Consider the following 24,192-nt stretch of genomic DNA (forward strand, 5'->3'; position numbering starts at 1 on the left):
GCCTTTTTGTTCTCACATGACAAAGTGCTTGGCATTTGGCACTCAGCTTATCTCATACGTTTGGGATTTTAATTATCAACACAAGAGCCCTCCCAAAGGCTGGCTGGGCTTTTTGGTATGAAGATTACGTAGAGAAATTAATGGCAGAAAAACGCCTTTGTCCATCAGCTCTTTTCACTGTGGTGACTAGAAACTTTATGAACAGCTATGCTATTTTAATTCCAAAAAAACCCCACATTTGCAATGTCATCTTTATGGAGGAAAAATATGCTCAGCTTGAGTTTTGTTTTGTGCTGCTCTGTGTACGAGAACATGAAGCTGCCGTGTATAGCAGAGCGTGTGGGGAACCCAGAGCACAGTCTGTTACCACACTTTATTTTTTGCACTGTCTGCTCCCATTTTTCAGTGTTCTGACTTACTGCTGATTATTCCGAGGTGCTCCAGTGCATCTGATAGTGTAGGAACTGTAATTCCCCAACCCAGGGCGGGATTGCTGCTGAAATGAGATAACTCAGCTGGGCATTAAGAGCACAAAAGTTGAACTTTTCTTCTCAGAGAGCTGAAGCCTGCTCACTCAGATGGACCAAAAACCACCGAGTTTGCTTAGTTTTTATTTCAAACTGATAACACAGGGGTGGGTGGCTGGGTAGTGGACCAGGGATTTATCTGAGTGTGGATTTTCTTTTCGTGTGCAGAGACAAACCATGGAATTACAGAACGGTTTGGGTTGGGAGGGACCTTGTGGATCTTCTTGTTCCACGGGCAGGGACCTTTCACTAGCCAGGGATGCTCAGAGCTTCATCCCTGAACGCTCCAGATGGGCCAGAGCAGAGCAGGGGAGCAGGGAATAAATAAATAAACACAGCCCGGCACCCACGGCCGCGGGGACCCTGCGGGGCTGGGGCGTGGGGACAGCCCCGCATCCCGGTGCCGGTGCCGGGGTGGTCCCGGTGCCGGTGTGGTCCCAGTGGCGGTGCCAGGGCAGTCCCGGTCCTGGGTGTCGGTGCCGGTGTTGGTTCTGGGGCGGTCCCAATGTCGGTGTTGATATCGGGGCAGCCCCGGTATCGGTTCTGCTGTCGGTGCCGGGACGGTCTCGTGGGTCGCAAGCGGTGCCGGTGCCGGGGCGGTCTCGGTCCTGGACCCGGTATCGATGCCGGTGCCGGTTCCAGTCTCGGTGCCGGTGTCGGTCGCAGTGCCGGTGCCGGTGTCGGTTCCAGTCCCGGTGCCGGGGCGGTTCCGCGGACCGGAGACGGTGCCGGAATCACTCGCTGTGCCGGTGTGGGTCCCATTCCAAGTCCCGGTGCCGGAGGCGGTGCCGGTCCCAGTCCCGGTGCCGGTGTCGGGGAGGTCCCTGTGCTGGTTCCGGTGTCGGGGCGGTCCTGGACCCGGTGCCGGTGCCGGTGTCAGGGCTGTCCCGGTGCCAGTCCCGGTCCCGGGACGGTCTCGGTGCCGGTGCCAGTCCCGGTCCCGTTCCCTGTCCCGGTGTCGGGGCGGTCGCGGTGCTGTTCCCAGTCCCGGAGGCGGCGCCAGTTCCGGTGCCAGTCCCGGTGCCGTTCCCAGTCCCGGTCCCGGTGCCGGTGCCAATCCCGGTGCCATTCTCGGTGCTGGTGCCGGTACCGGTGCCGTTCCCAGTCCCGGTCCCGGTGCCGGTGCCAATCCCGGTGCCATTCTCGGTGCTGGTGCCGGTCCCGGTGCCGTTCCCAGTCCCGGTGCCGTTGCCGTTGCCGTTCCCATTCCCATTCCCATTCCCGTTCCCATCCCCCGTCCCGGTCCCGGTGCCGTTTCCGTTCCCATTCCCATTCCCGGTGCCGTTCCCGTTCCCATCCCCGGTCCCATTCCTATTCCCATCCCCGGTCCCATTCCCATTCCTATTCCCATCCCCGTTCCCATCCCCGTTCCCATCCCCGGTCCCGGTCCCATTCCCGTTCCCGTTCCCGCTGCCGTTCCCGGTGCCGTGGGCGGTGCCGCGCCGTGCGGGGCCGGGCGGGCCGAGGCCGCGCCCCGGGGGCGGTGTTGGCAGCGGGGAGGCGGCTCCGGAGCCATCGCGCCTGCCCGGCCGGCGGCGGAGCTCGGTGCAGGGGAGGGGGGCGGGGGGCGGCTCGGCGGCGGGTCTGCGGGCCCCATGGGCGGGTGTGTGGGCTCCCACCACGACTCCTCGGGCAGCCTCAACGAGAACTCGGACGGTACCGGAGGTGAGCGCCGGCACCGCGCCGGGGGGAACGGCGGGGGGGACCCCGGGGCGGGCGCTGCGGGCCGGGGCCTGCGGCGGGCGGGGGAGCCGCGTCCGGCTGCACCCCCGGACCATCCCCGAACCATCCCCCGGTTCGTCCCCCGGATCATCCCCGGCTTCATCCCCCGGGTCGTGCCCCGGATTCGCCCGAACTTTGCCGGGCGGTGCTCACGGGCGCTGCCGCACGGGCACAGCCCCCGGCCCGGTACCGGCGGTACCGGGGCTGTACCGACGCTTCTCCCGGGCCGTTCTGCCACTGGGCAGCACCGGGGAGCGGTGCCGGCTCTGTCTCGCTGGGCAGTGCCGGGGGGCTCGGGGATATTCCTATTCCACCCCTGCTGAAATAAAGCCAGGCTGGGGGAAAGGGCCTGCCCGCGGCTCCCGAAGTTTGTTTTCCTCGGGCTCCGCTCCTCGTGCTGTGCGGAAAATGATTCCTCATCTCGGATCCTGGCACCGCTGCCCGCCCGGGGCTTGTTTTCCAGCCGGGAGAGCCGCTCCGCTCCCCGTGCGGAGGGAGCGATTCCCGGCTCCTGGAGATGCTGGAGCAGCGTGGTCTCCGTTGCACTCCCGGCTCGGGGAGCAAAGCCAGTGTGCAAACATTGCCGCAGTGCCAGCAGCCTTTTGCCGTCGTGTTTTTCTCCGGCTAAACGCCTCAATGGTTGCTTTTTCAATGCTCTCAGGTTTGTGGATTTCTGGTGTTCTCCAGCTGAGCTGTGTATGTTTTATAGTCATTTATACTCATTTAAAGTCAGCCTACCAACAGGACACTTCATTTATAAGTGGTCCAGGGTACACAGATGTCAGGAGGAGAATTGCTGGTCTAGGTCTGTGTTTTCCCTCGCGTCTTACAGAATGTTATTTATCAGTCTGGTTTTATTTCGGATGTCCCAGCTGATGGGTGTTCTTTCTGTCGGTGACTTTGCTGTCATTCCACGATGTAAAAATATGCAGTACTTGGGGTTGTGTCTGAACCAACCATCTGCTGATTAATGGCAGATACGGAGTTCATGGAAATACCAGAATTCCAGCTGCTAGGAGCTGTGTGGGATTTCACAGAATCCCAGAACAGTTGGGGTTGGGAGTGACCTCTGGAGATCATCCAGTCCAACCCCCCTGCTGAGGCAGGGTCATGCAGAGCAGGTGACACAGGGACACATCCAGGTGGGTTTGGAATGTCTCCAGAGAGGGAGGCTCCACAACCTCCTGTGGATTTAATCACATCGGTGTCATTAAAAGGAATTTTATAGCTTTGAGTAGTATGAGTCTTCCTTATTGTATTAGTAAAAAGGGAAGAAGTGGGTTACCTAAAATGCATCTGTACTAAGCAGATTTACCAACCTGTGAAAACCTGCAAGAGTGCTGAGCAGAACGGACCAGTGAAAGAAAAAGAACAGCAAGAATCATCACATACCCCAAAATATTGACCAAAAAACAGCATTAAAAGCTCCACTGGTGCTTGTCCTGAGATATACTTTGGTGTTATGAGGTGAGATCATGTCACAGAAATAGGCTCGGTTTAATTTCCTTGCTCTTATCTCACCTGTGATATCGAGTGAATGAGAGAGGAGAAGAAGAACACGATGAGGCTTTGGGTGATATTGTAAAACAGATTCCACACCCAGAGCAGCATGAGAGGTGGGCAGGGTTTGTGTGGTGCTCCCAGAGCATGGCACTCTGCTGCTCTGGGGTTAAATAACCCATTGTGCCTGCTGCATTACAACAGCAGCTGGCCTTTCGAGATGTAAGAGATGTGAAATTCGTGTCAGCTGGCTCGTGTTGATTCATGCTCTCAGGGTAATGTTCCTTAAGGTTGTCTCGCTGAAGTGAGAAGCGCTGAAATTTCACTTGAATTACGAGCTTCTTAGGACTGTCTTAAACAATCAGCTCCAGTGTGCAATAGCCTGTTTTGTAATGCTACAGATCTGTTCCTGCCTCTCCACAAGGAGGAAAGGGGGGGTAGGTTAAGCTGGGAGAAGCTCTGAGTATCTTCTCTAAACGTGACTCCCCAGATGTCAAAGTCCAGCCTGCGCTGATTCGGAGCTTTACAGATCGTGCCGACGTGCCCTCACCAAGTCTGAAACCTGACTTGCTGTCTCAGGGGAGCTTCTGTCTGGAGGCATCAGCCACTGGATCGGCTGAAGCACAAGTGAACACGATTTGGAGTTTGGAGCTGTGCAGAGAGATGAGTTTTTCCTGCTCCCCAAGTGAGGCTCGTTTCCTCCAGCTCTGCTTGGAGTTGTGACCTAACCCCACTACATTCGCTGTCACATTGCTGTCAGTGAGCAGGGCCAGAACGTTTCGAAATCTTAGGAAGGTCTTTTGGAACGTGATGGTTCCAACTTGCCAGTGGTGGGCTTGTTTTGGAGAGGCTTTGTCTTTTCCCCGGAATGGAAAAGTTTCCTGGAGAATTGCGAGAGCTTGGTTAGACAGCAGTGACCGTGTGCAATGCTGGGTGAAAGTAGGAGCCAGCTCTCAAGTCTGATTCATCCCAGTTTCAATTTATTCCAGGGCAGTGGGGAGTGGCAAAATCGTGCTCAATTGTGTCAGTGGAGTGGAGAGGAGGATTTGTCACATCCCTGTATTCTCCTCGGTGTTTTTGTCCATGGCCAGCACTTCCCGTTACTCGTGTGCAGCTTGGCAGAGCTGACGGCATGTCCTGGCCACGTGTGCTTCCTTTGTCTCTTACTCTGGGCATTTTTCAAGGTCAGGATTCCTGTGTGTGTGTGTGTGTGTGTCAGGAGAGCTGCTGTGGATCCTCAGGTGTGTGTGAGATGGAGCTAATCCAAAACCCAGCTTATTGCACAGCTCTGTTTGCACTGACCAGAGCAGGAGGAGGCTGCTCCTCACCAAGAATTTAACAGATGCTGCTCTGCCCATCAGGCTGGAAATGAAATGGCTTTGCAGATTGGTACCAGCTGTTTCATTAGCACTGCTCTTTTTAGCAAGTTTTCATTTCACCAGGACGTTGTTTGGCACAGACAGGAAAAGTTCCTGTCTGGATGCTCGGTGTGTTGTAGCCCAGCAGAACCAAATTGTGGTGGGTAGATTTATTGGGGAGTCATTAAAGGACATCATTAACTGCTTTACAAACACAGGTTTTCCCCACTTCATCCCTTCAGCTGTCTCCCACTAACAGTCCAAGGTTTCAGGCATCTCTGCATCTCTTCCAGCTGTGCCCTGTCAGAGGTGACCGAGTTCCTGCACGATGGTGAGAGCAGGGGACAAATAATTGTTCTGCAGCCACTTCCCAGGCTGTGTGACCTCTCCACTTGTGTTTTTGGAACAGCTTTGGCCTTGGAATTAAGTGCTGGAAAGCTCTGCCCTTGTGCCTGTCCATCAGGTATGTGCAGTTGTGCCAGCTGCCATCCCCACAGGCAGGTCCTTCCTGGTGGGCTCCTCAATTTCTTCTCTCTTTTCCAAGGAGGAAAAGGAGGAAGCTGTTCATTGTCTCGTGGCAAGCTCTCACCCCTCTCAGAAGGTGCAGATCACTTTGTGTGACCTGGTGAAGCTCAGTGAGACAGTGACTTGTGTGGAGTGAGGGAAAAGCAGGGAATGCAGTGCCTGGGAGCACCAATCATCCCAGATTAAGGCTTTTGGCTGGAGCTGTCTGATTGCTGCTGAGCTCCCCTTGACACCATGCTCTCCTGCCTGCTGCAGCTCTTATCACCCTTCCTTGGGAGCAAAGATGCTGATTGTGTTTGAAATTTGTCTTCTTTCCTTTCTGCCCCCATCACCCAGCAGCGAGAGCAGGGCCAAGTGGAAATGGAGCTGCCAGGATGGGAGATTATTCCAACTATCAATTCCTGCCGTGGAGTTTGATGCAGTGCTGGAGCTTCATTAAGTCGGAGAAAAGCAAACATTGTGCTCCACCTCTGCTCTCAGCAACTGGACAACAGTTTCTTAAATATTTTCCTGGAGTGCTGAGCAGGGCTGGCTATCACATGGCTAATTGGAAGTCACAATAAATGCTTTCATGGTGCTTCTCTGCGAGACTGACCCGGGGAATTTGCATATTAAGCAGTGAGATTTGTTGCTCACAATTGCATTAATACAGCAGGGCTCTGCTCGGCTGGCACGGGGGGGTTAAACAAGCAGCTCATGACTGAGCACTTTAGAGCTTTTGGTGCCTCCCTTTTGTACTGGAGCACACAAAGAATCTCCCAGAGGGATTTTTTTCACTGGGTTGGAGCTGTTGGGTGCAGGCTGTGATGGTTTTTCCTGCATCCAGCACCTGGCTGGGCTTTCCAGTGCCATCTGAAAGAGGCACATCTGGATTTCAGGTAGTTCCTGCTGGTCTGGAATACAGGGCTGGCAAAAACATTCATAAATCAGAGCTGGCTTTTGCTGTTAGGTCTTACTGTGGGGTGTTTTGTGTGAGTTGTTTTGATTTTGTTGGGGTTTTGTTCTGTTTTTTTTTTTTTTAATGGAATAACCAAAAAAGCTTAGCATGGCTCTGAAACTTGCTCCAAATCCTCCCTGCTCCGTGCCTGGGTGTGTTTAAAGGATGTGTAGATGGAGTTTAGAGGTGGCAGGGCTGGGTTGACAATGATCCTGAAGGTCTTTTCCAATCTCAATGAGTCTGTGATTTCCACCAGAGTTCTGTGTGGGTTTTATCAGGGCTTTGGAATAAAAGTAGCCTTTAATAACTTTGATTTCCTGAGGGCTGGGCACCCACAGCCTCTTGGAGATTATTGGGATCTGGAATTGGTGCTGACAACCCCTGATAATTCAATCCCAAGTATTCATCTCCTGGCGTGTCACTCTGCTGCTGTGACAATTTTCAGTGGTAAACTACAAGACTCGGTTTTGTTTTCCAGGTGATAACAAGGAGCTCTCAGAAATTGAAATAAAGTGTTATTTTTGCTGTTAATAAGGGCTGGCAAACGAAGCTGTTTGGTTTCCTTTTTGGCTGGTTCCTCCATGTAATTGTTTGTTTGGCTTCTAGATGAAGTGATTTATTTTAATTTCTCTGTTTGGGATTGCAGTGTTGAAAACGACAACATCCTCCTTCACTGAATGTTAAATACAATAAATTGAACAATCATTGTGCTTTGGAGATTTTTGATAAATGGAAAATATTATCAGTTGCCAGTTTGAATAAACTCTCCAAAGCAGCCATCCACTCTCATTGCAGCAAGTAATATGATAGCTATTATTTTTGATGTGAATGTTGGATAATATAATTTATGAGTCACAAATTATAATACAGTTGTAGCCTGAAATACAGATTTGCCTTGCAGTCAAGTTGCAAATTCCTGTGAGTCTTCTTGCAGGTACAAAGAAGGGTCAAGTTGGCCTTAATTGCTTTTGTTACCTCTGAAAAAGAAAGAATATAAAGATCTGGAAAGTTCATGACCAAATGACCGTGATGGAGAAGGGAATTGAACTCTTTATAATTTAGAGTGTGGTGTAATAATCACCTTCATCCTCTTTTCTGCACAGACACCGTGTGTAAATGTCTGATAGATTTTTAAACAAATTATTTTCAACTTGCCATCTTGACTTTCACTCCCTTAAAATTCAACCTCCTTTGCTGCAAATATTTCAGTTGGGTTTTATCCCTTAATCTTTTTTTTTTTTTTTTTTTTTTTTTTTTTTAATTTTGTTTTTGTTTTTTTTTTTCCCAAATCACTTATGACTCCTACAAGAAACTGTAGGATTTTTTTTTGTGGGGGAGAATTTTTTTCCCCCCAGAAGTCAGGATGGAGCAGGGAAGTGTCCATGGGGAATGTCCTGGGTATGGAATGTCCAGCCAGGGAGGATCCTTTGGCTATATAAGATATATAAGATATATAAGATATATATTTGGGGTTTTCTGGAAGCTCTGGAGGTTCTTTCTTTTGCAAGATTCATTATGAGAATGCTGAGGTTCAATCACCCAAAATCAGGAGGGAAATCTGGGGGGGGAATAAAAAAAGCAGGAAAAATTCCCGAATTCCTGGCTGTAGAATAAAACACTTTTCTTGCACTCTGACATTTTGTTGTCTGGCAATTTCGAGTGGACAAAACAGAAATGTTCCATTGCTTAGGAAGTAAGTGAACTATCAATTTCCTTAGGATTTTTTTTTTTTTTTAAGAAAACAAGGTTTCCCCTTACCTGAGGATTTGTTTGCAGTGTAATTCAGTTTTTTTCAGCCTGAATTATCAATGGCAGAAGAGGTGATGGATAAAAGCATCCTGCAGGGCTGGTGTGGAAAACACCTCCAGCACAGGATGTCACTGGAACTGCTCTGTTTGTGCAGGGAAAAATCTCCTTTCTGCTTTATTTAAGGTTCAGCTGGAACCTGAATTTTTGCATTTTCTGGCCCTGGCCCACTCAGATTAATGCAGGACAAAAGCTGGGGCACAGCAAACTGCAGGAGGTGTGTTTTTTTTTTTTTTTTTTTTATTCTGTTCCCTGTTTTGGGAGTAAATTAAAAACTGTCTTTAAATGCTGAATGAGGCTGAAGTTTCTTAGACTACCTTAAATATTTAAAATACCATCAGTAGCCTCATCCTGAGGCTTCCCAGCAAGGGCACTGCAGGTAATAAATGCAGGAGCAATTATTGGCTGCTCTCAATTTGCTCCACATCCAGTTGACCTCTCAGTCCCCGATGGAAAATATTTGGAAATTGTTCTTCCCAAAGCAGAAACGCTGCTGGGATTGTGGATTCGAGCAGTTTTTAGCAGCTCCTCCCTTCAGCCTTTTTCTTCTCAGTGTCCTTTTCCCTGCCCATCTCCCCCTCTGCTCAGTGAGCAGGATTTAAAAGGGAAATTCAAAAGCCCTGCTTGAAAGCCATTTGTGGGAGGAGATGGGCACAGCTCTGAAACGCTGATTTTTTTTTTAATTTTTTTTATTTTTTTTTTTCCCTTTCTGGAGAATCTCAGATGTGCTGGAGGATTTTCTGTGTGCCTGTCTTTCCATAAATGTGTGTATAAAGACATCCTTGTGCTGCAGATTAGGTGGAAGGGAGGGGATTTGGGGAGTTTCTGCATGATCTGTCATGTGGGTTTGTTTTTTATTTTTTGTTTTGTTTTGTTTTTTTTTTTTTCTTCCCCCACATTCTCAACCATGAAAGCAGAGGCACTTCACAAACGGGAGTGAAAAATGCTTCAGTAGTTTGCTGCAAGAACAGGTAGTGCCCAGGGGGAAAAGATTAGAGGCTAAAATGGGAAAATGTGTCACACAGAGCTGTGCATTGCGTGGCAGCTCTGCACATGTTCAACAGGGGAAAGTTTACTCTTAAAACACATATATCCATTCTAGCATTGCCACCACTTCTCTATCCAGAAATTACTTTTCATGCCTTGAAATGATAAACACTTTATAGCTCCTAACAGCTCCCGCTTTTATAATAATGTATAATAAATGTAACAACTATAAATAATTCTCTTAGTCTCGCACACAACGCATGATGGAGGGAGGAATTTTTTTTTTTTTTTTTTTTTTTTTTTTCACCTTTTCCCAGAGGAGCTGTGTGTTCTTTGGGAACACTCCCAGGGCCTGGAATGGCATTGGGAGCAGCACTTTGGGATTGGAAGCTTGTTACTTTTCTATTTTTAAAATTCACTCCTGAAGCTCCATCTCTGCTGCCATGCTGGGATGAAGGGCACTGTGGATTCAGCACAAAAATCTCTCTCTGTGCCATTTACTTTGTTGCTTTATTTCCCCTTCCACGGGTCTCCTGTGATTTTTTCCTGCCTTTGTGGGTAAATAGAAATTCTTTGTAAAAGAGCACCTAGAAAATAGCAGAGGGTACCTGCAGCTAAAATGTCTTTTTTTTTTTTTTTTTTCCTCTCTGCCAATTGGATTTTTTTTGGCCCCACGCTGTTGTGGGAGCATCCTGAGCCTGCAGCAGAGCATCAGCAAGCACAGGATAATGGCTGGCTGGAGAATTTCAAATGAAGAAAAGAAATTAAAAAATTATTTTAAAAAATTAAATAAATTTAAAATAAAAAAAAAAAATACTAATTTTCATTGCTCTGGCTGCACAAAGAATTTCCTGGAAAAGCCCTGCCTGTGTCACACGTGCTACATTTGTTCTTTTAGAGTGGTTTGGGTTTTTTTTTTCTCCATCTCAGGTGCACACACACATTTTGGGAATGTCCAAAAAATGTCTTTAATACAGAATATTGAGCTTTCAGCTTCTCCTGAGCCATTGCATCCCTGTCCCTCAGAGGGGACATGCCCTGAGTGGGGACACTCAAATCTTCCAATGTATTTGAAATATTTTATTTCATGCAGGTACAAATCCCTGTGAAAATTCCTACTGTGAAAAACAAGGTTTACTTTCTTGGTAGATTTTAAAAAGTTTCATAAAAGCAATAAGAGACAAATAATAAAGTAAACATTTATAATGGCTGGGTGCTTGGAGACACCCTTTAAATTTATTATCCTGTTGTATATTCATAGATCTATCATACATTTTCAGACCTCTTTGTAAACTATTTTTTATATTTTTAGGTGTTTTACATGGTCACTCTTTGAGTCTGCCTTTTTAGAGCACGTGTGGTTTTAATTTAATTTTTTTTATCAATCTTAATTTGGGTTGTGCTCTTCAATTTTTACAGACAGTTGGTGCTGGTAATTGAAGTTGTTTTTATTGGTGTTATTTAACTTAAGCAGGAAGTTCATTTGCTATAAAGACACTTTGTTATTTTATGTTATTCTTAAAGAAAACTATACCTTAAAAACCATTTAAATACATCTAGGGTAATACATGTATATTACACATATAGTGCAATATACATTAATAATAATATATGTAATAATAATAATATATGTATATATAGTGGAATATGTATAATATGCATTATTATTCGTTATATATAATATATATAATATTATATATTATAATATGTAATAATAATGTAGTGTAATATATATTATATATATACATATATATAATATAAATATACACAGATATATATAATATACCTAAAAATTCCTAATATTTGCAAAAAGCCAATACCATAATCTGTATTTCTAACAATAATTTACATAATTGTGGCTGCTCCCAGTTTGTTGCCACTCCCCAGGCTGGGAAGAGAGGGGAAGGAGTTGGGAAGAGTTTTTGGGCAGTGTTTTATTTTTATTTTTTTTTTTGGGAAGTGTTTCAGTTTTTGGGAAGCAGAGCATGGCACAGTTTGGAAAGCTCCATGGTTATCCAAAAGTTGGATGCAGATTCTCTGGCTGGATTTATTCCCCAGTGGAATAAATTAATATTTCTTTCTATATAAAGGAGATATTTGGTGGCAGCAGAGTCCCAGCACTCCAGTGTTTCCCATTTCCAAGGAGCAGCATTCCCAAATTTGCCCCAGTGGCTGAGGATGATCCAATATCTCATTTTCCCTGGGCATTTCCATCCTCCCAGTGTCTGAAATGACCAAATTTTCTCCTAAAAAAGTGGCAAATCCCAGCTCCCAGCTGAGGGGGAGCACTGGGATGGCTGGAGAAGAAAAAAAACCTGCACAGAGCTATTTAAATTTTATTTTTTTGGCGAGTTACATTTCACTCTTGCATGTTGATGACTTGGCTCAGTGAAACACGTAGCAGACTGATTTTTTTTTTTTTGGTGATTTTTTTTTTGCTCTGTGCCCACATAAGTTCGTTAAAAGCACATGGGTTGCTATAAATACGAGTGCTTTTAGAACAAAAATACCTTCTGTGAAGTGCTGATCAATATTGGATATTATCCTGAGACAGGTTTAAATGCTCATTTGAGATGAGTTCTCACTCTTTTGTGTGTTTTTCACATCCATAGATCTCCATTGTGTGTTTATCCAGATCTAAAAGTAGTTCTGGTGCCAAAAAAAAAAAAAAAAAAAAAAAAAAAAGCTCGAATTTCAACAGAAAACCACATGATTATTGCTTGACTGAAGTCACACACTTCCACTCAGTCACAGATTGGATGGCCCCACGTGGATTTTACAGCAAAATCTCATTTTTTTTGCTGCCTGTGCATCCCAACACATCCCATTCCTTGTGTGTATCCAGAGCTCTCCTTAAAATACTAAAAAAAACCTCCAAAAATCCTTCAGGCACGGCTTTGGCTTTATCAGAAACTCCTGCTAAATAGAAGAGGGAATTGAAGATTGGAGTCTGGCAGCTGGGAATAAAAAAAAGGAGCAGCAGCATTGTCACAACAAGGGAGTGTGGCTGCTGTGGTTTGGTGTTACAAGAATAAAAATCTTTTAGTTCTAAATAAGCTTTTAGTTCTTGAGCTCTGCCTTGCCATGGAGACTTTCTAAGTGAGTGTAGACAGAAATTATTTTTTGTAAACCTCCAAAAACATTTGAACTTTATGTTGGGTTTTTATTCTCCTAAATAACACAAGCCTTTAGAAAATATGAACAGTTTTTTTTTTCTCTGTTGTTAAAGGTGAATCTCAATGTGTGTGCTCTGTCTCCCTGGGAAGTTTTTTGTGCTTTTTTGTGCTTTTTCTCCTAAATATTGGTGCTGTGGGCATTAGGTTTAAGGTGAGGAGGAGAAGTCGTGGCTTTTGATTAAATTTGTCACTCTGGCGGCTTGAAAATTGAAATTTGAGCTTGAAAATGGAAATAATCTGCTGGGTTTTGGAGTGTTGGTGCTCAGTAGTGGAAACCAGGAAATTTCTCTTTTTTTTTTTTTTTTTTTTGTCTTTAACGTGAGAGGAATGGGTGGGCTCCAAACACTCCCCAATCCCAACCTTCATCCATCCCAGCATCAGTCACAATCGGTTCTCACAGAGCAAATTTCCTCAAGAATTTTGAAGTTAAACTTATTTAAATTCATGCTTACCACAACTCCTTCACAATATTGCTTTGGGAAATCAACAGGTTCCTTTATAAAATTTAATTTTTCTGCTTTATCCATCCCAAAAATAGGTATTTTATCTTAGGAATGCAACTGCAAATTTTTGTGATGGTGTTTTTCCTGTGATGATTGCTGTGCTGCAGCACTGGGGAAAGAACCCCATTAACATTTTATCTTATTGTACTGGGAAACTTATTACCAACAGTTAATCATTTGCATTGAGCTCACATCAGTTAGGAAAATATTGTTGATATTTAAGGCTGGGGGAAGAAACATTTTGGTCGCTGCCAATGTCCTGCTTTAACATCTCTTGGCAGCTCTGTCCAGAGGGATGCTGAGCTGATAATTGAGCCTGTTAAAAAACCCATTTTATTAAGTAGTTAAAAGCCCATTTTATGAAATAATCACAATTCAGCTTAGAACAAAGTCCAAAAATGGCAAAATCTTCTGTATCTCTGCTTCAGTGCTGTGTCAAACAGAATTTTCTGCCTTAGAAATTCTACCAGCTGATGGAATCTTGCCTTGAAACTCTTTCCAGGTTTTCCTGCTCCAGGATTCTGTCTCTATCTGATTGCTCTGCCTGCCAAATTTCCAGGCTCAATTCATCTGCCTTTGATAAAGTGCATTTCTCTCTGCTCACTGCATTCACCTTTCCTTCCTTCACATGTCTTGTTTCGTTATTATAAATTTATCAGGGGATTTTTTTTTTTCCAGCTCAGGGGATTCTTGCAGTGCAATTCAGGTTTAGGGATCTGCACCTTTTTTTTTTTTCTTTCTTGAAACTTTCCAACTTTTGCCGGTTTATGTCGAAGATTAATAAATTAGGAGCCCTTTTTTTTTTTATTTTATTCACAGAACATTTTTCTATCGAGATATTTCAGAGATTATTGTGTGTTAAAGGCAGTTTTGATGCTCCTGTGAGTGGGGGATGCTGCTCAGATGGGAAAATTATTTTTGATGCGTTTTCCTCCTGCTCATCCTCAGCTTTTGCACAGGTCTGAAAGTGGCCCCAGTTCTGGTGCTCTGGGCTTTGAGGTGCCTTTGTTCAGAGCTGTGCAATCAGCATTTCCTGGGCACGGTTTGCTCATTAGAGCACAGTAATTAGTGAATTTGTCATGGACTTGCATCCAGCCATTCTTATGAACCCTTTTAAGTGCTGCACTTAAATCAGCAGGTTTGGATGCTGGGGTTTGATTTCCCCAAGGCTTTCAGGAGTTCCTTTACCTGAACCAAAATAATCACACCTGGGAGAGGTGGGCTCTTGTTTTCAGGTGGCTGAAATAAGAATCTCATTTTAATAATGCATTCTCATTACCAGTCAGTTTGAAAAATCCTTCAATTTGAAATTCTTTTCCCTTGCAGCAAGGGGGAGCAGGGCTGACAAGAGGCTCTGTGTAATAGTGGAGACTTCTGCTTGAACACAGAACTTTTCTTGCAGACACTTTAAAGCCCAGCATCTTCACGCACTTATTTATTTTTTTTATTACATCAATTACGTCTTAAATAATAGGAAAAAGTAGGAAAATGATTCTGTCCTGACAGAGAGCTCTGCTCTTGCTTTGCAGTGGGTCCCACAGGAGAAATAAGCTCCTTAAGCTAAAGGTGAGGACCTTTTGAGAAAAAACCAGCACAGCCCATGGCCAAGCCCTGCTCCAGCTCCTGCTGGACATGTCACGACTGAGAGCACTGCCAACATCATCGCTGTGCTGCCACTTTGGAGTCGTGGAGAATGAAATGCATTTCCAATCCAATCCAATCCAATGCTGTGCTGCCTTTCCTTTGACAAGGGAGTTACTTAAGGGCTGCTGTGTCCATTGGAAACGGCGAGCAGGCATCACCATTAATAGAGCTAAAGCCTCGTGTGCTCAGGGACTCCTGAAAGAGATCAGATTAATTTGCTAAAGGTGGAAAGGCTCTGCCTGCTTTAATCTCGCTTCGTTTCAGCAATTGAAATGAAGAGAAAACGCTTTGCTGTGCTTGCCCCCCAAGCTCCTTCCATGTCACAGGGCGCTGCCTGTGCTCGGCATCGCTGCCAGGAGCAAGCTCTGATCCGGTTCCTGATTTGGATTGGGAGGATTTGAAAACTCTTCGGGTTGGATTTATTGGCACAGAGAAGCTGGGGCTGCCCCTGGGTGCCTGGAGGTGGCCGAGGATTGGAGCTTGGAGCCACCTGGGACAATGTCCTTGCTCAGGGCAGGGGGTGGCACTGGGTGTCCCTCAATGTCCCCTCCAACCCAAACCGTTCTCTGGTGACATCAATAATCCTTGAGGCTGGAACAGGGTTATTTTTTTCCCCCCCAAGTACATCCACAGGGGGGATAAAAAGGCCTTGGAAAGATGGAGTTTTAAGGTTGTTTTGCTCACGTGCTGCCATTTATAGGATTTGGGGGTTTTTCTTTCCCCTGGATGTACAAGACATCCAGGTATTTGTACAAGTCACAACAAAAGCTTGCACGTTTTTCATTTTAGCTTAGATTGCTTTTTAATTACCTGAGCAATCCACTGATGTCCTTATCTGTTATTACTTGTCTCTAACTCGGGGATAAATGTGGATTTCTTCACCAAATGTGTACTTGAAGGGCGGGAATTCCTTGTGGCCAGGTTTGTCATGTGTTGTTGAGTTTTATCCAGTTTTCCTGGGGAATGACTGATCAGGAGAATAGAGTTGAGTTCCAAAATTGAACGTGAAATATTAACTTTACTATGAAAAGCTACTAAAATAGGGCTGAATAAAACAGCAAGTGTTGTTCTGAGAAATCCAATTTCTTAGATGAAATCTGTAAATGTTTCTGTGACTTTCGCTTTCACTTTTCTTCAAACCAAGCAATTGCCTTTCAGTTTTCCTCAGGCACGTGAGGAAGGGAATATGGAAGTGTAAAATTAAATCATTAAGATAATGTATGTTTGGGATGTGTGTCAGGTAAGATTCCTATTTTCAGCTTACACTGAGCTCTTAATTAACTGATGAGCTTAAGCAGCTGAGATACAGTAATAGTGCATTTAGTTAATTGGCTCATGTGAAACTTTATCCCTGCCAATAACTGTGACACTGGAATAAATTCAAGACACGGTGTTAGATCCTTTAACTCAGCTAATTTAATCATTGGTCATTGTAAAAACAGCCACCAACTTGAGGGCTTTTTTTTTTTTTTTTTTTTTTTTGGGGTTGTTCCCTCCTGGAATTTGTGACTGCTGTGCTGGCAGCAGTGACACCCTTGGGAGCATGGAGTTGGCCATCTGTCCTGGGCATTATACCTTGAATTACCCAGATTTTAGGGTTTAATGCAGCAAAGCCAAAGGAATGCTGTGCTGAGGTGGGGTCTGAACGCTCTGCTGGCACCTGAGGGAAAAATGTGAGGAACATGAGAGGGAATTTTACCAAAGCCTGGAGTGACAGGACAAGGGGAATGGGTTCACACTGATAAGAGAGGAGGTTTAAAAGGGATTTTGGGAAGGAATTCTTCCCTGTGAGGATGGAGAGGACTCTGGAATGGATTTCCCACAGCAGCTGTGGCTGTTCCATCCATGGAAATATCCAAATTTGTGGCTTGGAGCAGCCTGGGATAGTGGAAACTGTCCTTGCCCTTCAAACCCAAACCATCCAATGAATTTATGACATCTGGGTTTGCTGGGAATGAAATAAATTCCCTGGTGGCATCATGCAGAAGTTAAACACCCTGTGCTGAGCAGGGTGTCCTGGCTGGCTTTCAGCACCATCACACCTCACCAGGCTTTGAAGAAAACCATCAGCTGAGTATTTTTTTCTTATTCTGGCAGGGTGAAAGATAAGGCTGCCTTTGATTATTTTTATTTTTTTTTTCCCCCCCTCCCTGAAAATTTTGCCAATGTTGGTGTGTTAAACACAGCCCAGATGTCCCAACAGATGGTTCTGGGTCATTTCCCCAGCTCAGAATTCTTGGTGGCTTCGTGTGACAGAGGCCAGCACTGGCCACAGCACTCCCATGGCTCGGGCCAGCAGAAAAGCCAGGCTTTGTTTTAAACCCTGCTGAACTAAACCCTGCTTTAGCCTTGCTCAAAGCACTCAGAACTCAGCTGTCAGCGTGTGGGAAAGCACTTGGAGTTGGGAGATTTTGGATGTTTTTTTCCCTGGATGTGGCACTCAGGGCTCTGGGCTGGTGACAATTTGATCATTGGACACAGCTTGGACTTGGTGGTCTTGGAGGGTTTTTTCCAACCTCATTTATTCTGTGATGTCAGCCCCCAGTGAACTTTAAATCACTTTTTTTTTTTTATTTTTTTTTTTTTAGCAGTTCATGCAGCTGCTTGTTATGCAGAGGTCAGAGGGAGAACAATGTCAATTGGTGATCCCGAACTGCTCATTTGCAGCTGGAGCTGGGTGTTTGCTCGTGCTAAATCCGATGTTTGCTGGTGCTAAATCCACGCTGCACATGAGCCCGGAGCAGTGGGCAGTGCCCTGTCCCAGCACAGTCAGGAATTCACCCTTTGCACTTTTATCTGATGTGTCTAAAGTTTCCCTGTGCACTGAGAGGGCAGCGAGACACAAAAGGCTTTTAGTGCTTGAAAAGCGAAGTTGCTGAGTTGCATTCTTCCTCATGCTGAGATACAGAAAGCGCTGGGGTGGTTTTTTGGGTGGTTTTTTTGTTGTTGTTGGTTTTTTTTTTCCTTGCAGATGAGCTCTGTGCAGCTTCCCACTGCATTCCCCAGCTCTTTGCTGCTCTTGTTCTGTGTTTTGGGCTGCCCTGGTGCCAAGCCCTGGGCTGCACTTGACTTGGAGCTCGAACCACGCACTGCAGAAGTCACAACAAACGTGAGCTTTGTGCAGCCCCATCTCACACAGAACATTTTTCATGCTGCTGACAGCTCCCTTAATGGGTCTTGTCATAGCTTTTAAAAAAGGCAGCCTGGCTGTGCTCTGTGCATGGTGCACACTGAAGGCCTTGCTGCTCACACACTGAGAGCTGGCAATGGCTAAATCTTTATCCTGTGCTGCAAGCATTTCATCTGCCAGAGATAGGAGAGGCTTAAACGCCAGTGTAAACAGTGCTGACAGGTAATTGTGTTGATAATGTCTGTCCCCTGGAGCTGTGAACTTCCCTGGCAGGCTGAGCTGGGTTTTACAGCTCCTGCTGCCTGGGCAAGCTGAGTTTGGGGTTCCTGGAGAAATAACAGGGACAGATGGGCATCCCCTGGCCTGTGCCCTGCCTGGCAGCATCCCTTGATTGAAGCACTGAGGGTCTGGTGACCCCACAAAGGTTTTCCCTGCCTGGGACATTTTTCTCTGTCCAGAGGAGCTGTTGTATCATGGGTTTTATCAAGAATCCTCTGCTCGTGCTTTAGGTGGGCGGGCAGGACTCAGGAGTAGCCACAGAGCTTTTGGAAATAATAATCATAGAAACAAAGAATGGTTTGGGTTGGAAGGGACCTTAAAAAATCATCTTGTTCAGGGCAGGGACACCTTCCACTGTCCCAGGGTGCTCCAAATCCAATGTCCAGCCTGATCCAAACCCCAGTGTCCAGCCTGGCTTTGGACATCCCAATGTCCCAGGCTGATCCAAACTCAATATCCAGCCTGGCTTTGGACATTCCAGTGTCCAGCCTGATCCAAACCCCAGTGTCCAGCCTGGCTTTGGACATTCCAATGTCCCAGAGTGCTCCAAATCCCAATGTCCAGCCTGGCTTTGGACATTCCAATGTCCCAGGGTGCTCCAAGCCCATCCAGCCTGGTCACTTCCAGGGATCCAGGGGCAGCCACAATTTCTCTGGGCACCCTGTGCCAGGGCCTCACACCCTCCCAAGGAAGGATTTATTCCTAATATCCATTCTGAATTCCCCTTTGCCAGCTGGCTGTGGGCTGGGAATGCACCCTCAGGTGACACCAAATGCCCTGGCCTGGTTTCAGTCCCTGTGTTGTTCAGGGTGTCCCAGGGCTGAGATTTTCTGAGCAGATGCTGCCTGTGCTGGGATGAGGTGGGATTTCTGGAATGCCACCCAGGGAGCAAATTTCCAAAGCTGAAGCTTTTATTTCTTCCTGCAGCTCTTCTGGCTCCTTTCAGGGGTGGTGAGTGATGAGCTGCCTGGAAATCTCCTGATTTCTTCTACAATTTCTGCTGAAAATACACTGGAATAGCTGGTAATTAGAGTCAGTTTTTCTCTTTGTCCAGCTCATTCCTACACCCTCATCCTCTCCTGTTTTACCTCCCGTGCTGGGAAGCCCTGGGTGGACTCAGGGAAGCTTTAATGTGCAGGGAGGGATAAATTGTGCATGGAAAACTTGTCCAGAGTTGCCTGGAATTTCCAGAGGAGCTCACATTTTACTCTCTGCAGCCTCTTCTGGGCAATTGTTTGGTGTTGGGTAAGAAGTGAGGAGGAGCAGGGAAGGATTCCCTGCCCAGCACTGGGGTGGCACCGGTGATTTATTGTCCCTTTGTCCCCAGAGGCACCAAATCCATCATTCAGCACCAGCCTGGCTTTAAGTGCTGCTGCTCATCCTGATGGTCCTGCTGGTTCTTCCCTCTCCATCTGATTTTTTTTTTTTTTTTGCTTTATTTTCTTTCTTTCTTCACCTCCTTACAGGTGGGGAAAAGGGGAAAATTGCTCAGGAGTTGGTCAGGGTTTTTTTGTTTTTTTTCTTGTGTGCAGATGTTTCTCTGCTGGGTTTGCTCTCTCTGAAAAGCTTCACAGTTTTTTGTTATTTGGCTCAAAATTGATACCTTTGCTTACACTTTAGTGATATTGCTTTGAGTCTGCAGCCTGGTGTTTTAGTACACAACTATTTCAAGATATAACTTGAATTTCTAGCAGAGAAGCAGAGTTCATTTTACCCTCATAAAAACCATAAAACTTGACTTAGTTCCTGGCATTATCTTTCTGTCTATCTGTATTTATTTGCAAAGTTCACACAGGCTCCCTAGAAATGTTAATTCATTTCCTTGTTAGGAAAACCTCACTGTCCTAGTATTTCACCTTTAAGGCTTTGCCACTGTCCAGTGCCACTTCTGTTCCAAAATCCCCTTCTGGCATTGGAAAAATGTAACCACCTTGAGAAGAAAATTGCTGAAAATTAGCAATAAACAGATAAAATTCTGCCATTTTCCTGTTGTTGGGTACGCCTGTGCTATTTAATGTAATTTAAATTGTGTAAGCCTTGGGTTGCTTAATGTAATTCAAATTGTCTGCTGCTTAAATGCAGTGAATTTTCCCTTTTCTCCCTCAATGTTTTCCCTGGGTTTTTGCACTTTTTCCTTTGTCCTGGCTCTTCCAAGCTCGGTTGTAATTCAGGATTACGCTGGAGAACGACACAAAGAAAATGTTTAGGATGAATTGTGTGATATTGATACCAAATTACCAAGTACCTTATGAGGAAATTGGAGCAAAATGGATTTAAAATGGGGCTCATTTGATGAAGTAGAGAAGTGCTTGGTGATTGTGGGGAGGGGAGCCCTTGGGACTATGACTAAAAGAAACTTTCTGGGTAGCAAACTGTTATTTGCATTTCATTTGTGATGGAAAAATACTTTGTTAGAGGCTGAGCCTCAACAGGGAAGCAATCTGGTGAAGAAAATAGTTTTGATCATTGGCTCAATTTGTAAAACATTTACAAATCAGCTTCTCCTGGCTGGCTTCGAGTCATTCCTGAGGTTTCTCCAGATGTTTCTTGCCTGGACATCCCTGGACACTGGGGAGTGTTTGCAGCCTCCAGCCAGGCAGGACCTGCCTGTTCTCATCCCTGGCACCTCTGGCTCTCAGGTGTTCCCTTCTCAGCTCCTCATTTCTGTTCTTTTCCTATGGAAAACAACCCCAAATCCCAGCTTTTCCACCCACAGCAGCTCCTGAGCATCATTGCCATTCACAGAGACTTGTGGTGATTTTTTATCCTTCTCTTCCTCACAGCTCACTGCAAACCTTCCTCAGCTCTCTTTAAGCAGTTGCCTTCATCTCTTGGATATTTTCTTAATCAAGGCAAAGAAAAAAAGAGAAAAAGAAATAATAATAATAATAATTATTATTATTATTATTATTATTACTATTATTATTATTATTATTACTGTTATTTCTTGCCAGATTCTCCTATTTCACCATTTTGATCTTGGAATATTTGCCTGTATCTGCTCTTAACTGGTTTTCCAGTTCTGGGATGTCCCTCCCTGGTGCTTTCTGGTTGTGTTTCCATCTTCCCACAAATCTGCAGGGATTGGGAAGCAGGTTTGTAATTCCAGGATGCAGCTGCTGATAAATCCCTGGAGAACAACATCCTGAAGTGGAGTTTGTCCAATCCAGGTGGCCCCTTCTGGGTTTTCCATGCCCTGGTTGGGTTTTGTGTGCCTGGAAATTTTTCCACCACCAGCCTGGGCCAGTTTCCTCAGCTTTTTACAAAAGCTGCAAAAGGCTAATGCTGCAAGCAGCAACATATGCTTGTGTTTGCAAGGAAAAGGAAGAAATTCACTGTGGAGCACTTGCAGGGATGGAAGAGCCAAATCTGAGTCCTAATTTTATTTTTAGAAATAGGTGAAAGATGTTTGAAGGATGGGGTGGGAAGGAAAACTCAGGGTAAGGTTGATGACAGCAGAGGTGTTTCTACAAATAATTAAGAAATATTAAAATAATTCGAGCTCAGCTGCCTCAGGGCTGTTTCAGGTGTGGGGTTTCATACAGAATTACCTGGCAGGTCAGAAACTGGAGAGGAGGAAAAATCTAAAGCAGAAATCCTGCCCTTCTCCAGAGCTCTGAGCTGTCCCCTGGCTCAGCTTTGCCTTTTTGGTTTGACACAAAACCCTCTGAGGCTGAAATATTCCCAATTTAGTGACGGAGGGCCGTAATTCAGGGGGGTATCAATTAAGAATTATGGATTGTGTAGATGGATATTGGTTTTTAATACAAGAATCTTGTGGTAGCAGCTGCTCCTGCTCATGTGGTGCCCCTCAGAAGAGGCAGCAGTGATTGCACAGTGATATCCACAGTGATAGCAGCATAACAAACACCCCAGCTGCTGCAGACAACTTCCACTGAGACATTTCCTGACGTTCTCTTAAGAAACTGATTTAAATATCTGGGTTTATCTGCATAAGCTCACTGAAAAGGAGCAGAGATAACTTTACAGATTCATTGCTTTGATGGGAAGCTGCGGGGAAGGGGAATAAATTCACAATTCAGGTTATAAAGCAGTCTGCAAGGATTGCAGAAACACGTTTTTCCTTTTCAAAATAAGACTTTGTAGGCTGGCAGGAGGTCAGTGGGGCACACAGGAGCAGATCCTCGAGGATGCCAGGGGGAAAACAAATCCTGCTGCTCCATCCTAAAGGGCAGCCCATGGCTTGTGTGCCACTGCTTTGGGGTGTTCTGAGGCATTAGACAGAATTAAAAATAACTCCAAGAGTTTGTGTCCAGTCTTTGATCCATCACCACCTTTTCATGCAGATATTGGAACTGCCCAGGCAGGTTTGGATCCCCATCCCTGGAGGTGCCCAGGGAATTCCTGGGGGTGACACTCAGAGCTCTGGGGACAAGGTGGGGATGGGGCACAGCTTGGCCCCATGGGCTGGGAGGGCTTTTCCACCCGAAATTCTGTGGATTCCTTTCTTTGGGATGCACAGCACCACCCGAGCTGCTGGAACAACAACAACCTGGTTTATTTTGGAGTGTCACTGCTGATATTTCACTTTTTCCAAAGCAGACCTGTACTGATTTTCATATTCCCTTCTAAATAAATCCCTCCCCAAAAATCTCACCCAGTGGCCTCTGCTGAGTGGTGACTTTGAGAATTGCTTCCAAGCCAATGTGCCTTCTTGGCATTTAGAAAACAATTCCTGCTCTCAAGCAGGGTATTAATAATTTCTTACTTGTGTTGAAGTGATGTAAGATGAAAAATTCATGTGGATGCTGCTTTCTCTTCTGGATCCTGCAAGCTGGATGGTCTGGAATGAAGTCAAGGTTTCTTTTTGAGCTCTAATTTCCTTCCAAAGTGAGGAGCAGAAAACTGACACTGTAAATACTTTTAAGTGGTTCAGACTGTTGATGTTTGTTTCTTTATCAGCCTTGTTAACAGAAAAGGGAAAGTCCTTTGATGTGGTCCAAAAGTTTGGTCGTAGAAAATTCGTGTGTTTTGCTTTAGTGACTAAAACATGGGCTGGAAAGAGAAATATTTAGGCCTTTTTACACTTTTTTTTTTTTTTTTTACATGGTATAAGTTTCTCCCATCCTTTCTGCCCCATCTATCCACAGAGCTAAATAATGAATATTTCTTCAGGGAAGGCATCAAGCTTTTTGGGGATCCTTGAAGCACTTCTAATAAATGATAAACACACCAAAGATCTTTTTAAATACTGGTTTGTGCTGAAGCCAAGTTGTGTTTAAAGGCTCAGTGCTGGGATGGATGGCTTGTTAAAGTGGATTTGGCTTTTGAGCCATTTGGAGAGTCACTTTCTTCCACCACCCATCCTTCCAGCTGGGGGGAAAAAAAAAAAAAAAAAACAAGAATTTATCAGCGAGTTTATCATCACTGCTGTGTGTGTAGGAAGGATGGGAGCTCCAGGGAGGAGTTATTGGAGGCTGTGAGGATCTGAGCCTCTGCTGGAGGGAGGAGAAATCCATTTCCAATCAATCTGGTGCTGTTTTGGGGCATGGGATGGGATGTTGGAAGTGCCTTTAACCTGCTTCCATAATTGATGTTTGGGGACAAGGAGGGGGCCCTGTGGGACAAATGAGCATCCACTGAGTGCATGTGCAAACAGATGGGAGCTGAAGTGGGATGGAAAATTAAAGATACCCACTGACCCAAATTTCTTGCTCTGTCTGGCTGAAAATTTCATGCTCTGGCTGCTAAACCTTCCTAAGGAAACAATTCCTTGGTGGAATGTTTTCTCACATATGTTTTTAGAGTTTTAAAATGTGCAGGGTTTAATGCATAACCCCATCATCGTGTGCTGAGCTGAGCCTTGGACTGGATAAAGCTGAGCTCTGCCAGGAAATTTGGTGTTTTCTAAACGCTGGGGCTTGCTGCTAAATGGTCAGCACTCCTTTGAAAAGCAAATGGAAGCAAGCCCGTGGAAACAAAAAGCAGTAAATGTTTTGTGGTCACTTGGAAGGGTTGAGAAGTTTATTGTGGCTGGGTTGTGCGTGGGGCATGGAGGGGTGGATGTGGGCCATGCAATTGTCATTTGCTCCTTTTAATTAGGAGCTGGATTTGTTTCTGGGATTGTTCAGCCTGGG

The 24,192-nt window shown here is 45.5% G+C and overlaps 1 protein-coding gene across 2 annotated transcripts in view; it reads left to right on the top strand.

Moving 5' to 3' along the window:
• The first annotated feature begins 2,090 nt into the window (after window positions 1–2,090).
• The window catches only part of UBTD2 (ubiquitin domain containing 2), a 42,300-nt gene continuing 20,198 nt past the window's right edge, over window positions 2,091–24,192 (top strand). Inside the window, exons 1-2 of one of the 2 annotated variants that reach the window (XM_088173502.1) lie at window positions 2,125–2,192; window positions 19,022–19,117. Coding sequence is in view for 1 of the 2 variants with exons in the window: in XM_014891190.2 (XP_014746676.2) it covers window positions 2,123–2,192 (70 nt within the window). In the remaining variant the exon portion in view is untranslated. Of the gene's footprint in view, window positions 2,193–19,021; window positions 19,118–24,192 lie in introns of both variants that reach the window. The other variant, XM_014891190.2, reaches the window with a different exon arrangement.

The sequence above is a fragment of the Sturnus vulgaris genome, chromosome 15 (genome assembly GCF_052056855.1).
Source record: "Sturnus vulgaris isolate bStuVul1 chromosome 15, bStuVul1.hap1, whole genome shotgun sequence".
Lineage (NCBI taxonomy): Eukaryota > Metazoa > Chordata > Aves > Passeriformes > Sturnidae > Sturnus > Sturnus vulgaris.